This window comes from Geospiza fortis, unplaced genomic scaffold, assembly GCF_000277835.1.
Source record: "Geospiza fortis unplaced genomic scaffold, GeoFor_1.0 scaffold294, whole genome shotgun sequence".
Taxonomy (NCBI): Eukaryota; Metazoa; Chordata; class Aves; order Passeriformes; family Thraupidae; genus Geospiza; species Geospiza fortis.
In genome coordinates this window covers 2,602,996-2,620,928 of record NW_005054407.1, presented here as the reverse complement: position 1 = coordinate 2,620,928, position 17,933 = coordinate 2,602,996, and the positions used below count along the sequence as shown (strand labels likewise).

Here is a 17,933-nt window from a genome sequence, read left to right as displayed (position 1 = left end):
TATATATATATAAATACACTAAACTTATACCTCCTGAGTAAAAAATAGCTTATTCCCCTAGTCTCATTGCATTCAGCTACTTTCTAAACAGCAGTGTTAAAAATGCTGTTGTCCAGCAGTTCAACTGCTGTCAACACTAACATCAATAAAATCTGCTTAAAAGCAACTTGAACAACCATAAATATATAGAGCAACAGAAGGAGCCCCAGAGTATCTGTGATAGGAAGATGTGGCACAAGGTGCACAGGAGACGTGCTTCTCCAGAAGAACCTCTGAGGCCAGGTAAGAGGTTTCAGATCACTGAATACAGTATTAATGTTCATGCTTAGGAAACCAAATAGAAAGAAAACTTAATTTGTGTAATACACAGGAACAGAACAGCTTTTTTTTAGTATTACTGATTTTAATCGCAAATGAAAGTGCTAACTAAAAATAACCAAACTAAAAACAGATAAAGAAAGTAAAGTTATGAGCATAAGAAGGAACATCAGATAAATCAGACAGGAAATGTACATGTATCGATAAGAGAATAAAAAAAATTGATATAAAGAAGGAAAAGTACATTGAAAAAAACCCAGGATCCTTCCTACTCTATGAGCTAGCTATGAATTGTTATCTATGATTGAATATGTTTTTGTTTCTCCACATTGATCTGCTGAGGAACTTGGTGTATCTATCAAAAGCATCATCAGGGATTCTAACATGAGAATGACTACCACCTGTGTTTCCTTGGCAAAATAATGGGCTTTATTTTGCAAGATTAATTTTCTGAAATTGGTCTAAAGATCATACAGACACATTACAATCTCTTTTCAAGAAAAATAAGGGGAAAAAAACCCCAAAAAACTTATCCATAGACACAAAGGAAAATTACTAAAACAAAAGGTCTGTACACATACTGCAGCATTCTCCTGACATTAGATATGCTAGAATTTCCTAGCAAAATATTTGGGAATAAAGTTTAAGATTCTTCCCTGATGAATACATTTCTCCCACCAGCTTCACAACAAGCCTTTCAATCACTTTTTAGCTAATTGTTCAAGCTCCTCTGTATTTTAGGCCCTGGCTTTGTCCTTAGCCAAGCCAGTTGTCTGTGGCCTCTTCAGGCAAGGAAGAATATGATACCTGTGCTACACATAGACAGGAAAAAAATCAGCAACAGAATAGATCTGGATGTCCATGTTGTTAAAATATCTAACACATAAAGCATTTATAGTTTTCTTTAAGATGTATTAAAACTCAATAAAAGTAGATTAACTCTTTGCACACATCACTCAGAGGAAAAGCAACTAGCTTATTAAAGTATATATACATAAATACTGATCTAAAACACCAAACAACAACCCAAACATTATTCCAAATCTCAAATTATTTTCTTTAAATCTGGAAAGAGACAGATGGGGCTTCTTTGTGGGATTAACAAGCCATGTGGAAGCAAGTATCTCTCACCAGTCCTAGTCAGCTAGCTGGCCTCTGTCCTGGGATATAAAATTCTCAGGGTGGGAAGGAGAGCAGAAAAAAAAAGATAGATGATAGATTGATATCTATCTATCTATCTATCTATCTATCTATCTATCTATCTAATCTCTAGCATTATCATCAAAAACTCAGAGATAAAGACAGAAAGAATGAAAGAACTAGGGGATTAAGCTCTGCTATGGAGACACAGAGCAGGGATGTCTTGTCATGCTTCAGTGCTTGAAGCATTCTAGGTTTTGAATCCACCAGCTGTTTAAAACACATAAATATATAAGAGAACAGCGTCCAAGTACCCCCTACTGTCCATTTCTAGGTAGATGCCTTTTCCCTCCCTGAATAGAAAGGCAGGGAAACAAACACAAAGTTTTGCAGGAAAAGTAGCACAATTAAAGGATTCCCCTACTGTCCATTTCTAGGTAGATGCCTTTTCCCTCCCTGAACAGAAAGGTAGGGAAACAGACAGAAAGTTTTGCAGAAAAAGTAGCACAATTAAAGGGTTAGGAAAGATTCTGGCTACCGTGCTCTCACAAAGTAAATACTTGGAAGCAGTTGCTACATCTAATTTTTGAAAACTCATCGAAGTGACAAGAGAAAAACATAAATCACAAGTAAAAATGCTTTCACTTAATCCATTTCTCAGACATCCTCCAAGTCATAATTTACTAGGGTAGTAACAACAAGTAGATTAGAACAGGCCTTGATGTTCAAAGGGCAACTAGATAATGGTGTTGGAACAAATCTGGGAGCAGACAACAGGAAAGACCCTTGGAAAGAAAATTTCCTCAAGTAGAACTCACTGCAGACAGCATGGAGTACAAGAATTTTCTCTTTAGATTAATTTTCTTACATCTAAAGTAGGCTATGTACTAGTATACTATTCTTTTAACTCTGGTGACCTCACTACACAGATAAGACCAGGATTTGTAGATACGGATAATAACTTTTTATGAGTTCAAAAAACATAGCTGAAAGTTTATCCACTCAATACATATCATAAGAGAAATTATCTCCATCTACAAACTTCTGCTTAACTTATTTTATATAATAAAATCCAGTAAAAATTAGAATTTTAATGATGATTTATACAAGTCCTATTTTTTTCCTACCATCGTTTACTTCCTTCAGCTAGGAATGTTCTAAATCCTATATACTTACTATAGCAACAGAGTCATGAATCAAAAGAGATAGTTGAGAGCAAACCCAAATAACAGCTCAAAATAATATTCACTAGAGAATCACAGTAAAAATAATCTGGTTTCACTTAATAAGGCACATTAAACTTTAGCCTGCTAAAGAATCGAGGTACAATATTACTTACATAAGGAAAAGACTCATTTGGCAATTAATAATAAATCATGGAAGCTTGCTTCTAATGTCATTCTTTCCCTGCATAGTGCTACAGATTTAATCTGATAAAGGGAAGATGACTCGAGGCAGGAACAGGCAGAAACTGTTTCTTCATGGTAAAATAGCAGCGTTCTAAGATGTCAAGATGCTTAAAGTATCTCAGTTTTGTAAAAAATAAAGTAGCTGTCACGCACAACCTTTCTCCGTGACCAAGTAACAAAAGCTCTGACAAAATCTTTGAAGTCCTGTTTTGTTGTAAAACTCAACAGTTTGAAGTCCCATCAATGGATCCCAGGTTTAATACTTTCTTAAAACCTGAGACAAATTCCATTAGACAGTATTAATCACAGAGAAGAGTGTGAAATAAAAAGAAGAAATTTTGGCTATTATCTGTTTTTAAAAAAGCCTTAATGAATAACTATGCAAAAACTGACTGTGCAGAGCAATAATGTCAGTGGTGTACAAGTCTGTGATGCTGAAAGAAATAAGTGACTTCAGCACCTAAATAGGTAACGTGACTTGATGCTCCTAACCCAAACCATCCAGAAATGATTCATTTAGGATATGAAAACGCATAAATCGTAAGGTCCTAAAAAATCTATGAAGCCTGCAAAGAGTATCCAAATCAACCATAAACACTTGATGTGGTATTTAGACTTTTGTCTAAATAAGAAAACAAAATATTAATTTTGTGATTCACATACAATGCTAAATCCCACTTAGTTGCAAAGCTCCTTGGAGAGACTGAATAACTCAGCGGTCTTCCCTTAAAATTCTACATGAGGAAGTAACATGGAGGGAAGTGTGTGAAGCAGACTGCATTCAATTTTCTGATTAAATTGACACTATACATCTTTCAAAGAATCACTCCAGTGCCAGACTGTACTATGATAAATGCTTTCCTACATTCACACTTACCATTTTTAAGACTGGAACAGGATTGTAGATCTCACTGCTGTAACACACTTTGAGCCTGCAAAATAATTCTTTACAAAACAGGGCAGTGTCTGGTATTTGATTGCAGTGAAGAAGTTGAGATGGGGTTGATATTCTATCACCCCCAAACAGCCTGTTCCAGTGATTAATCCCCTTGACTATTAAAATGTATGGCTTATTTCTTACCTGAGTCCATCTGGTCCACATATATTAACCAACTGGGTAGCACTGCCCTAGATACTGCTTATGCCTAGATACTGGAAATGCACCTCAACCAGCTGAGTGCCTCCTCAATGCCAGAAATCACCCTGCCTAGAAGATGCACTCACCACTGTGGATTTAATTGGTAGCTCACCAGGTTCATATGCTGAGTATTTACTCCGTCAATGTGGACCCAAGGAACAGCAAAAGAATGCTACTAACACTGCATATCTCCATATTAAATAGGTAGAGTCAACTTCTAAAGGTGAAGTAGTAAAGGAAAAAAAGAAAATAGGAAAATAGAGCTGTAGAAGAAACCAGCACATTTTTCCCCAGAATTTGTCCAAGCTCTAAAGCTTTGAGTCAAGACTAACCAATACCACCTTCTCCTATATTATTGTGGGAACAGCAGTAAGTTAGAAGGTTTTTTGAGAAACAACTTAAACTTTGAATTAAACTCTACATGGTCTCTTCAGAATTGTTTCGTTTTCCTAGAACATTAAATAGAGTTTTCTTGGTCATTAGAATTTTCATTTTTAAGTTTTCAGGAAAATGCTACAACGCTGTTCTCACGCTCTATGAGGTTTTACATTTTCAGGTGTCACAAGTTGAAAGCTATCACTTGCTCTGAATTCTCAGCATGAACAGTGCGAAGATGCCAGGGCTGGACTTCTTTCAGTGTCACAGAAGTTACTTCCATGTAAATGAGCCAAGTTGGAACACTGCTCCTTCTACTGCAGCTGCAGCTTCTAGCTGTACTGGGTTTCACTGAAATTTAAAGTTAGATAATGCAGAGGAGTCATAGTCTCCTAAAAAAACCCAAACTTTTTTTCTTTAGGTTACATGAGGAGAGTAGTGTCCTCATTTGAGAAGCAGAAAAGAGGCTTTCTGGATTCTCTGCAAAAAGCAATTGATGAGTTCTTAATACTGCCTTTGATTTTCACCTTCTTTTCTGATACTTACCATCATTTTAGGTTGTGATCTTCTGAAGAAAGCACTGTTGGGTTTAGTTATGCACTAGGCAGGTGAGGGAACTGTAAAGCTCTAAAGAAATGAAGAAATTAAAAAGACAGACCTACTTTTCCCTTTTCTCTTCTTTCTGCTTAATGTCCTAATTTTATACTTCTCTTATTATTTCTCTAAAGATTGGCTTTTTAGGGTTTGTTCATCTCAGATTTTTTATCTGGTTTCTTTAATCCACTACTGTGATGAGTGCACAGACATAAGCTAATGTTCAGTTTTTTTCTGAAGATCTTTAATTGACATCGAAATTTTTAATTATTTTTGTCACTAGTATAAGTACTCTTGATTGGTTTTATAAGTGTTGATTTTTAAGAAAATATGCAAAAAGGTTGCACCTCTGTACATCTTACCAAATCCTTTTGACAGTAAGATTCTGTTCCAGTTGCATTAGGAACCATAGCAACTGCAGGGAGGGAAGCTGAGTATCAAAGAACTATTTCAGCTAGTAAAGTAAATCTGTAGTTAGAAGCAAGACCAAACCTATGATCATAATTTTTTTTAACCTATTACCTGGTCTGTTCTGCATCTTAACTCAAAAACTGGGATGTTCCTCAAAAGCAGCAATTTCATTGCAATTTTTAAAATCTTCTTTCCAAAGGCTCTAGTGACTCTTCTGTAGCAGAGATATTGTCTAGGGCTTCAATATAACTTAGCCTCTTACTTTCAGAATATACATATATGCAGTTCATGTAAGTAAAAAGGAGTAATCATTGCAGTTACTTGACTCCATTTAAAACAGACATATTTGATCCCATTTCCTTCAAACATGATGGGACTAAATGCCCCTACCTCACATGCAGACACTGCATTGTTGACTTCTACATTCTGAAAGAGTGAACTTGAATCTTTTGTCCAGAATACAGTAATTTGCTTTTCTCAAGGTTTTGCAGGATATCCTCTGTAGGATCAGCACCTTGCTGTAGTGTTTGGCCAGGAGGACAGAAAGGACACTCTAAGACAGCTAAAACAGCACTAGAGAGATGCCTGTTGTGCAGCTGAATCAAGCCCTGAATCTCATCCCAATGACATACTGCTAACACCTTTGCCTCTGGGAGGGTCACACTGAACTATGCCATTAAACCATTTTGTTCTTAGGCAGTTACCTTTTCTTCTCTTCATGGTGCCCTTCTAACTTCTCACTATTTCATCTTCCATGTTCTGGGCTAGTTTGTACCACAGTAACAGCACTGAAAAAGGAAGCAAAATCAAATTTCTTTAAACCAAAGGGGTCATTAATCTGCCTCACAGTAAGGACTAAGTGCAGTGAGTGGAGGAAGAGCTATCTTTAAATCATAAATTATTGTAAGCACATTGTCTTTAAAAGAAAACAGCAGGTTTGTGATCCCCAGGTGTAAAAACAAGGGGGAAAAAAGCCAGCTTAAAAAACATTAAATATAAAATGGAATTATTAAATGAAGTACTACATCTTTCCCATGGGAACAATCACTACAAAATTTCCTTAAATATTAGCTTCTACCTAATAACACAATAAAAAGACCTTGCATAAAACAAATTACAGGTTTTAATCCTCTACTCTGAAGGAAATCCTTAAATTAGATGGCTATTTCAATTTACCTTCAAAACAACAAGAGTAAGTCATGAAGAATCAAGTCTCTCGTGGGACTGAACAAAACTGAATTTGCAGTTTCCTGTACTATGCTGACAATCATTTACAATAAAATCGGAATGAGAAAGGGAAATTGTCTGTGGGACCACTGAGCCAGGTAATAGCTTCAGTATAACATGGTCACACAGCCAAAATCAAATTAAAATGGACATAGAATTTTAATATGGTTGAACTAGGTCTTACTTTGCTTGTAGGATTCTGGCTTGCAGCTTTTAAGTAACAGATCCAAAGTTAAAGAAACTACTCATTGGTGATAATCATGCATTTTATATTACCATTCTTATATTTGTTTAAAATAACATGATATTAAAATTGTGTTAGGGAATACAAAGAAAATTCGCTTATAAACTATTTTAGTTTGAAACTGTTATGACATAAGGCAAACACAAAGGAAAGCCATTTTATAACTTCAAATTTCTAGTCCTTCTCTGTATGTCTCTAAACCTTGTAAATTATAACTACATTATCCCATCTTACAAAATTCAAAAGACCTCATAGGCACAACATAAAGAAAAAGGAATACTTCAAATATTTAATTATTTTCAGACGCTTAACAATAAATAAATATAGTTATATATTCATAATGTGTTTTACACAAGTATGGAACAAAGATTGGTATACTTCGGTCTAAAAATAACATATATACTTGATTTTAAAGAAATCTCAGCAAGTCTGGCCCTGCAGAACATCTTTGCCTAAGTTTATTTCCACAAGCAGCCAGCCCATAGCTATCACAGCGGTAGCAGTGGAGGGAAATGTCCACTGGAATTTAGATACATATCTCTTCATTCTTAAGAGAAGTTTGTTAGTTGTCTCCCAATCAGCAAATAATTCCTTTTTTTTAGAAGTCTGGTGACCTTAGAGGATTCACTGAAAAAGGCAATAAAATAGATGAGATCTGGACACTGGAAGTATATTCACCTCAGATCTCCTATATATCTTGAAAAACACTTGTTCTAAAGCGATTCAGGCCTGCGAGTGCAGACTACATTTATAAATTATACAAATCATTTAAAATACTCACTGGAGCAGTACCCTTGCTTTGTGGTACACAAGTACCCTAATCACCAAACTACTACAGGGCTAATTTTTCACTTTGCTTCTATCACAGTGGATATTAAGTAAATATACAGACAAAGACAGCTGGAACAGTAAAGAGTTACACACTGCAAAATAAATAACCCAGAAAACAGCCAACTCTCCTCAGTAAATTCTGCTGCATTTTTAGACACTACTGAAAACCCCTAGATAAATGGCTACTGTGCAAGTACTGAATGGCTATGTAGCTGATCTACAGCAGATCTGTAGCATGCTGTATTTTGACCTGCAATGCATATGCATTTCAAATGCACTGAAATTGTGAAATGCAAAATGTTTTCTTCCAGAACTCGAGGATCAGCAGATTTCTATCATGGCACTCCTCTAGTCTGCACAGACCTAAGTTCAAGCCTTCAGTACAAGATGAAATTTGTAGCTTTATTAAAAACGGATATTACTTGTATCAACAGCTCTTTTAAGAATCAAAGTACAGCTACTTACACTTGCTCATTTGTTTCATTACCACTGTTAAAATCACGGTCACCTACTTTGTTACACAACACACATAAATTTCTGCTTAATTCAAGAAGAACAGAAAGAAAAGTAGATATTCACTTCTTATTTCGCATGCAAGCAAATTGCCACAAGATAAGCAAAAGAGTAAACAATAGATTTGACACTATGTTTACAGAATCTTCTTGCACATTTCTACCTCTCCAGGTAGCAGGAGGGAAGCAGTAAGCCAGCTTTCATTTACATCAGGATAATAGCAATCATCTCCAAGCAGCTGATAGGCTGGAAACTCAAGTGTCAGCTCACTGCTCAGTAGCCTGCTTTTGTTTCCAAACTTTACTCACAGCTTGCACTGTCAGATAGGGTGGCTGTAAGGTTTCAGAGAGTAGGGAACTTCTGAGGGCTCTTACTTTGATGTGTAGAATAGACTCATGGGGCACAGCTTCAGACACACCTCAGTGTAGGTATCTAAAAGCGTGAAATTTAGCCAAGTGTCCAAACTGTCATTACAGTCAATGGTGACACTGGACTCAGCTCAGTTGTCTAAGCTTAGGTTTCCAGTGATATTTGGCAAGTCCTGGGGTCTTCAGTGACAACCTTCAGTTTTTGTCTCCACAGAAGCAAAATTCTCCTCCCAGGTTTATGTGTACAGAACAGTTCTTTTAATTCTCTCTTTACTATACTTCATCTACTTCAAGTACTGGTATAACTTTTTTACAGGAAAAGTCAGTGCTTGGTTTTCTGAATTTTGTAATAATGTATTTTAATGCTTGACTAATTCCAATTTGATTCAATTCTACCCTTCCTCACTTTTCCTTTTTGCTGTTTTGACACAATCGTTTTCTATTTTAAAAAGTCACTTAAAGTACAATCAGATTTATCCACTCTAAATGTAAACATACCTGTCTTTAAAAATTCCCTGTCACACCAGATAATGTTAGGTTTATGTCTGTTGGGAAACCAAACTGGTTTTGCCTCTCACAAAGCCTTTAAAATGCAGTACATGACTCCACTTCTAAGCAGTATGTCAGGTTCACCAAGACACAAATTGTAAACTAAAAAAGGTTAAAAATAAGACTGTCTGTACTGTAAAAACTGCACAATTCTTTGAATTTCCCATGTAGACTATGTAGTTCATAATAGCATAGGTATCTGCTGAAGTGACGGTGTACAGATCTATTAGTTCTATACACAATAGTTCCACTGTAGAACTAATAATGAAAAAAAAAAATCATGTATCAAGTTATGAACAAATTCGTGTTCTTTTAATACTGACATATAATATTTTAAATTTAAACCCATTTTGCAAGAGTCTTTATGACTGAAGCAATCCATCCCATTATGTTATAGTAAGGAACTGTGTAATCCTCTTGGAGAGAGATTAATGAACAAACCCCTTTTGCTAGAGCATAACACCCACAGATTAATCTTAAAACTAGTTAAAACGTTCAAATCACTTAGCTTTCCTCTGTAAATCACATTTTAAACCTGTCCTAAGGCCAAGAAAAGTCTGTTGAGCAGTCCAGTCTAAACCTGGCCTGCAAGCAGAATTAATCATATTTACAACATAATTCTTGGCAACTGTTTTCTTGTCCAGTTTGTTTCTAAGATGTAGAATTCCAAAATTGTTAACCAAAAGTATTTTAATATTGTCATTGGAAAATATTTCCTAATATTGAGCCTGTATTTTCTTTGCTGCACTATGACACCACTGGGGCTTTATCTACTATAAATGAGTACAGATAAGCACTTTCTTATGTGTAGATTTTCTATGTAGATTTCAGAGCATATTTTTTCTCTCTTCTTTCTAATTGGTCCATGTCTTTCTAGTATACTACCCAAAACTGAACAATGTTCTCCAGTTTACCTATGCAAAACAGAAGATTCAATTCACAGATCTCTGCTGTCTTTCTGTTTAGGAATCTTAAAATAGTTGCCTGCCTGACAACAGTATGAAACTGCTGACTTTTGTCATCTTTTGATCTATCATTATTTACAGATCCTCTCCTACAGAACAAATTAATTGCAAGAAATCTCCCATACTATTATGTCTTCCACTGTTCCTCCCCAGATAAATGGAGCACTTTGCATTTGTTCCTATTGTATAACAATTTTTTCGCATTTTGTCTCCATCGTGCCAGAACTATTTGGAGTTCTGTCTTTCAACAAGACTTCCTAACTTTTTGGTCATTTTCTTTTTCTTAACACAGAATTAAAACACTAAGTGCAAACTTCAATGGGTATTTGAAAATCTTGGAAATCTAAAAGGCTGCAGGCAATTCTACCTTTGAAATAATATCAAACATTCATTCAAAACCATCAATTTTATACTACCTTCTCTGCTGGAGTTCAGTCTTTCAAACTCCTGCATTTTGTCAGCTATTAGCTTCCCAAAGTTCTCAGAATAAGCAGGAAGCAGGCATCCTTGAAAATACAAATTTTCTATGGCCACTGCTCCCAAGGGAATGATGCTTTAAATCTGTACTTCACTTCCTTTTTCAAATGCATAAGAACTACATAAAGCATAAAATAATCTAAATTAGCACATATCTGTACTGACCACTGTGTTACAGAAACATAAACCAAAATAGTAGTTAGCTGGGTACTAAGAAAAATATGAAAAAAATCTTAGTACTCACTGAGTATGAGACTGAACAGTGCACCGACATCAGCTTAACTGTAACTCAGACACTACTGTAACTAGGAGAAATAATTGATGGTAAACGAACAGGCTGAGACTGGAATACAGGAGTACAAGTGCACACTTGAAAGAACAATTTAAGAAAAGACTGATGTGGTGAAAACTGTTACAGAAGCCCATTAAATGCCTGTGCATTTATAGATACATACATATACTCCAGGAGCGCCTACAGCCCACATATAGGCAAGAAGATAAGAATGACATAGAGTAGAACCAAACTCTTTGGAATGATAAAAGACTTGCTTGCAATATAGAAATAAAACTCAGGATTAATAATGAAATTTTAGGTATTAATCTAAATCTCTACATTTCTGCACTTAAAGCAGTCCCTTAGTGCTGTGTTTTACATATATACAGACATACTGGGTCCAAATCTAAGTTATATTAGCATAATGTTTATCCTGCTTTTTTATTATAAAGGACTCAAAATACCCTATGAATAGATGATTTCTGAAGTTAATAAAGTCTGTAGAACAGCTTTGTTCCTTAGACCAATCAGTGGGTACAATGATTTTTCTGTGTTATTAAAATTACCTACTTTTTCAGCCCAGAGGGGAGCATGATCATAGCTGTGGGGAAGGGCTGCAGAGCAATCAAGAAAGAAGAACATAATTCTGGTGAACCACAGATATTTTTGAGACTCTCATCCCTCAATATAATAGAGTGACAAATGGAGTCTCTCAACCTGTCCACATTTTTGTCTTTTAATAGAATCCCTAAACTCCATTTAATTAAAAGAATTGGGATTCACCAGTATTTAGATTTAGGCTTATTTATATCACACTTAAAATACACAGGATTATGGAGATGTGAAAGAAGAAAATGTTAGAACATCAAAGCAGTTTGTATTGCAAATGATCTGACAGGCAACATATCATTTGAAACCATGAGAGAAATAGCAGCTCTAGCTGGAAGTTTTCTGATCTTCAAATCATTCTTCAGAAAATTTCACAAGTGGAAAGCAATTGAATTAGTGCCATGGCACATTTAGTTTCACAAAGATGAACAGAAATTCCATTATTTCTTATGGATTACCAGAGAAAGCAGCTCAGAAGATTTCAACCCATTTTCTAGTTCACACAATTTACTTTAGCTACTGACTAAAACTTTTTCCTATTTAAATGTAATATTTGTACTGTGATCTCAAACAATATGATGCAACAATTTTACTTCATTTAATTATGCTCTAAGATAAAGTGGAAATTGATCTACTGTGTAGCAATAATTTCATAGAAAAGTATGAAACTGCATCAAGACAGCCTGATTCGATATACTCCAGAACTTACACCGCAAAGGTATTAAATTTTTCCTACACAGTAGGAAGTGTCAGGTAATGCTCTATTGAAGAATGCAGTTTATTACCTATTGCATACAGACACACATTTGCCAAGTCCTCTGTTTCAGTGACAGGCAGCCTCATTCAGAAATGATTGATGCTTCCATATTTATGAAAACTATGCTACATTGCTAGAGGTGCCAAATATAGCAGCACAAAGAAAAGTCCATTTGCTTTAGACTCCACAACTGAATTCTTATCTCTAAACTTCCCTTTCAACTAGACAAGCTGTTATCTTGCTCTATGTCATATATAGCCACTTTTTAAAGGTTTATGAGCTCTCTTGTGGAAAAATAGTGAAGTGACACAAGATCTGCTATTCTGTTGCACAGCACTCCATCCTACCATAGTTCACCAGATTCTTAAAGGCCTATTCAATTCCTCTCCAAATTTCAGAAATTGTAGGGATTTCTTTTTTTCTCTACACAAAAACCAGCACTGCAATGTGACTACACTGTAACCCTGGTGGCACTTGTTAATCTTTTGAGTACAGGTACAGACAAACATCAGTGTGAACTTTGAGTAACATCTAAGAACTGTACAAAATGAGTGTGTACATATTGAGATATGTCTATGACATGTAAATGTAAGGTTTAAAGGGATTTGGGTTCATGGCTACCAGAATGGAGATGTTACAGCAATCCCTGTACAGCAGCAACAATCTCTTCCTCAAATATTAAGATAAGAAATACTAAAAATCAGAAATGTACAATAATGTTATCCTATCAAAATTACTATCTTGAAACAAAATTACCATACAGCTTAAGTTCTCTAGTCACCTTTCCCAAAGGAAAAATTATTTCTTGCTCTCCATAATGCATCTCCCACTTACTGGATTAATATCTTATTTAACTTCATTGCCACCCATCCTTCTGTTCCCTTACCATTCCTCAAAGCTATTAAAAAAGAAATCGAAGATTCTCAACAAAAAAGAAAATACATATTCCGAAACACCCCGAAACATAAGGAAAAAACTATCAGTACTCAGTAGTACCCAGTACACAAGTGGTGCAATTTGCACCATGTAGCTTGACATGTCCTAAGAGGCATGCAATTTTTGAATCATTTGAAAATTGCCAATACTACTGTCAGGAAGCAGCACTTACCACAATACAGAACCATGGAATTTTCACAAACATTTGAAGGTGACAAAGATATGTCAATATATATAGATTAATTCACTCTTATATAAAGACACATGCACACACATGACAAGTTGATAGACAGATGGGCAGACAGCTTCCTCATTTCACCAAGACAGTCACCATAAAGTCCCTGATAGTTAGACACCCTGAAGACTCAGGATCTCTAGACTGTATTTAATGGTGAGTGGAAACACACCTCTGAAGACCTCCAGAGTCAGATACAGATCACTTATTTTAACTGCCTACTTCTCTCGACTGAATATATAAGAAAATGAGACAAAAAATTAGCTATTTGTTCTGTTGGGATCTAGTCCACCCCTTCAAAGCCAACCTCAACATACTTTGAGAAGAGGCAGGCGACAGCAGTGACAAAATCCATGACATCTGCTCCGTTCTCTACACACCCCAACAATCCCCTTCAAGCTTTCTGTGTGACTCCTGAGATGTCTGTCCAGTTGCCAAAGTAGCAGAAGAGATAATCACATTCCTATCTGCCCAGCCCAGCCTTGGCTAAACATAAAAGGCATGTCTAAACGTTTGGTGGTGAGATAGGCACCCTGTCGTACTGTAATTCAGATTGGAAAGGGCCTTAAAGAAGTGTCCAGCCCAAAGTCCTGCTCAAAGCAGGGTCAAAACTGAATTCAGATCAGATAGAATGTCTTACCATGTACCTAGAATTCCAAGCTGAAAAAACATCAGCAGCATCTTACTATTGTTTCTGAATCTGAAATAATTTAGCTTCAATTTTAGTTACCAATGGTTGCAATTCTTCAAAATTAGCGGTATATTCAATAGCATGCTTTTCCACAAATAATTACTTCAAAGTTAAACAAGTTTAAAGCCAAATAATACCAGAATCCCTGCAACATTCTCTCTGTTATACTTCTTTACATAAAAAGAAAATAAAGACAAAACTACTAAAGACTACTAAAGAAGCATGCACTTCGAAAATATGTGACGTGTATAAGATATATAAAATAGATTTCACTTTTAAGTATATGCTTTGAGGAGTATTTGTTTAAATGCAAATGATGGGCCAAAGACAGCAGACCAAATTTAACATATTATAATATGTACCAAACTCTAGGCTCTTATGGCAGCAAGAAAAAGATAACACACAGAATTTGAAAGGAAGAACAAAGGCAGAAAAGAGATGGAAAGAGAGATGGATTTCTCTGTACATTTTATCAACGATTCCCTGATTGCAACACCCTTTGACAGCTGTGTTAGGCAGGCTTAATGGCAAAACTCCCAAAAGGTGGAGAGCAACTCGCAACTCCAGCTTGTTTTTAGCATTAGACAGCCTAAATTAAAAAAAAAAAAAAAAAGAGCAGGCTTTAGGACTCCAAAGTCAACTTTGCATTTTAGGACCCCATGCTGCTAATTATCTCAGTATCACAGGTTAAAAACAAAAGAATTGCCACAAGGACAACTTTCCAAGCCTGTATGAAGTTACCACGTTATCCTTTCCAATGAAGTGGCCATAAAGGTTAGTAAGTACATATTGACAGACAAATGACAAGACTTTACGGCTTTGTCCTCAACACATGTAAACTCTGCATCTCCTTCCATCACAAACAACCTCATATCTCTATTTTCACATATTCTCAGCTCCTTAACCAATTTCTGCATTAACTTCTCACTAATTAAATAAAAAAGAAACTAACAGTATACAAAGTAAAAAGGAAACGCCACCACCAGTCCAAATAACTATTATTTATCAGGTAACCTCCTGTAGTTTATTAAAACAACTATGGTTCAACATGCAATTATTTTTTCAATCATATTTAGAAACTCAAGAGTCTGAAAAACTAGACCTGAAAAAAGAATCTGAAAATCTCAAAATCAAACTACCCAAGAATGTCTACTAGAAAAAGACAAAGAATATAGTGGGTGGAAACAGTGGTATAAAAAAAAAAAAATCTCTTTTGTAGCACTCCAGGCATTAATTTCACATTTTAGTATGGCCCAAGTTAAGGAAGTTAAAAGGAATGTGAAGTTACAGGTTTACAATTAAATTCAAAGCATCTTACTAGAATGTTTTCTTATTTTTTATCACATAGAATTTTTTAAAAGCCACAAATTCCAAAAGCAATGCAGTTTCTAATCACCTGTATTATTTAGTACTTCTTATTTGAAAGCATAAAAGCATAGGGAGAAGCTAAAAATTAACAGATAACTTTTATTACATCATAAACAATCAAAGATGAAAATCAAGAAAAGTATGAACAAGTTTGGAAACAAAAAGCAGAAAGTTTTACCTTGAAAAGCAGCTGCATTACGAGATATTAAAAATTTTAATGTAGCACTTGATGTTTGAAGCACTTGCTGTATATCTTGCTTTGCTGCAATCTGATACCTTTCTTCCATCTTTTTGGTACAGCATGTTGGATTTTTAGAAGCACAAACCTGGAGATCAACACCTAAGGGAAAGGCAGTTACATTGATTAATATAAAACAAAAGTATGCAAAACACAAACACCAAAGAGATTTTTTTTTTAACATGGATATTGACACACAGAAGAAATGCCCAAAACTTTAAAACATTCGATCCTGTTCAACAGAAGGGGACACTAATTAAAATTCTGTGGGAAGAGTACACTTATTACAGTTAATTAAAGTCACATAATATAATTTCCCTGACAATGTAATCTTGTTCCAGCTATGAATATTGCTAGCTAATGTTAGTAAAATATGTTGAATGTGCATCATACATCACGATACAGGTGGTAGATGTCCCACTCCTGGAAACACTCAAGATCTGCTTAGCTGGGGCTCTGGGCAACCTGATCATTGCAGTCAAGATGACTTTTAGAGGTCCCTTCCAACACAAACTACTCTGTGATTCTATGATCCTCTAGAATACTGAACTGCTGGGGCAGCCCATGGCTGCCACTCCTGTCCCTCTGTAAATCTTGTACTAGAAAAAGCTAACTACTTCCAAGCATTACAAACACACCGGTGGAAAGTCCATTCCTGACAGGTGCATAATGAACATGCTTATATTAACTTCTACATGGAGCAGTCCTAACTTCCGGTCTAATCTCCCTAACTGCGTCTTTCTCTAATGCCAAACATTCCCATGAATCCCTGACACCAACTACCTACTTCTCTAACAGGTTGGGAGACGCTTCTACAAAGGAGTATTTTTTTTTAATTTTGGGCACACTGAAATCCCAGAGGGAAAATTCAATACTTTTATAACTTTACAACTGGAGCATAATCAAGCATAAAAAGCATTATTCACCTTCCTTGTTATCACATGGTATTCAAAATCTTTTCCTAATACTGTATCTAAACAATGCTTTCTAATACAAAGTACAAACATATCATGAAAGAATAAATATGAGAATTTAAATTATATTAATACAAAACTTAACAGTCCGATCCAAATTTTGTTCTCAAACACATTATTGCACTGACAGATATGACAAGATTTTGTGGAAACATAGTGAGAAACTTATTTTCATCTGCATGAGCTTTCAACTTCTACATTTTCATTATTAACAAATAATATAAAGGGTAACTGCTCACATGCAGTTCCCTGTGTACACAGGCACACACATTAATAATACTTGTCTAATATTAAAATGAAATAACTTAATATTAGGTTTATTACCCAAACTCTTCTTAGTATTTTAAATAATTGTTAGGCATTGCTTAGCTTTCAAACCTTTTCCACTTGTAAAGCAGAAGTATAGATATATAGATATACCTGTAAAGCAGAAGATACAGGTATCACTGCTACAGAAGTTAATTTGAAACTTTATCTAGGCTGTATGGACTTGAGTATAGCTTCAAGAAGACACACTTTCAGCCAAATCCTAAAATAATAATGTATATTTCTATATGGCTTCAGATGAAACATCAGTATTATTTTATTTCCTTAATTTTATCAAAAGTATTTTTAAGCAGCATCTTTTGAACATGGATCTCATTCCCAATCCTAAGTGAATTTTGTTTTATAGTTTTAAGACTGCTAATCATGTACATATGAAGTACATTTTATTGATCTACTTTTGTTCCAGCTCATTAAACACAGCTGCTTTCACTGGCCAGGAAAAAGTAACCAAATACAACATACAAAGAACCCAACTGACTAAAAATTGAATTGTTGCTCAAAACCGCAGAGCGGTTTTACAGATGTTTTTTTAGAGATCTACAGAACAAGAAACAGCTTACAGATAATGTTTCAGAAGACATATAAGCCAGAATGTGAAACAGGTCCTTCCATTTCAGTACAAGCAGTATTTAAAAACTCACACAATTATTTTCTGGAAAACTTTCCATCTTCCACAAGAACTGTTTCATCAATAACCAATTTTGAAATAGAGGGAGAAAACACCTTCTACTCCAAAAAGGCATACTGGCCCTTTTCAGTACCAAATTCTGATGGCTCTACTCTGTGATCCACTTTGAAACAAGATCACAAGACAGCTAGAAGTGAAATACCTTAGCCTGTAATAAAAATATATTGAAGTAAACAGTTATGGTATAAGAAAGGTTGTAGAACCGAAAATAATCTGAGTCTAGGAAAGACAGTTTGGGAAGAAAAACGTAATTATTCTAAGCTGCAGGTTTATCTGT

The 17,933-nt window shown here is 35.3% G+C and overlaps 1 protein-coding gene across 1 annotated transcript in view; it reads right to left on the bottom strand.

Annotated features, from left to right (window-relative positions):
• Window positions 1-15,748, bottom strand: part of GPC5 (glypican 5) — a gene marked incomplete at its 3' end in the record, with an annotated part of 91,818 nt that extends 76,070 nt beyond the window's left edge. Inside the window, exon 1 of the mRNA XM_031061287.1 lies at window positions 15,608-15,748. Within this exon, the coding sequence (XP_030917147.1) occupies window positions 15,608-15,716 (109 nt within the window). The remainder of the gene's footprint in view (window positions 1-15,607) is intronic.
• Window positions 15,749-17,933: the final 2,185 nt, after the last annotated feature.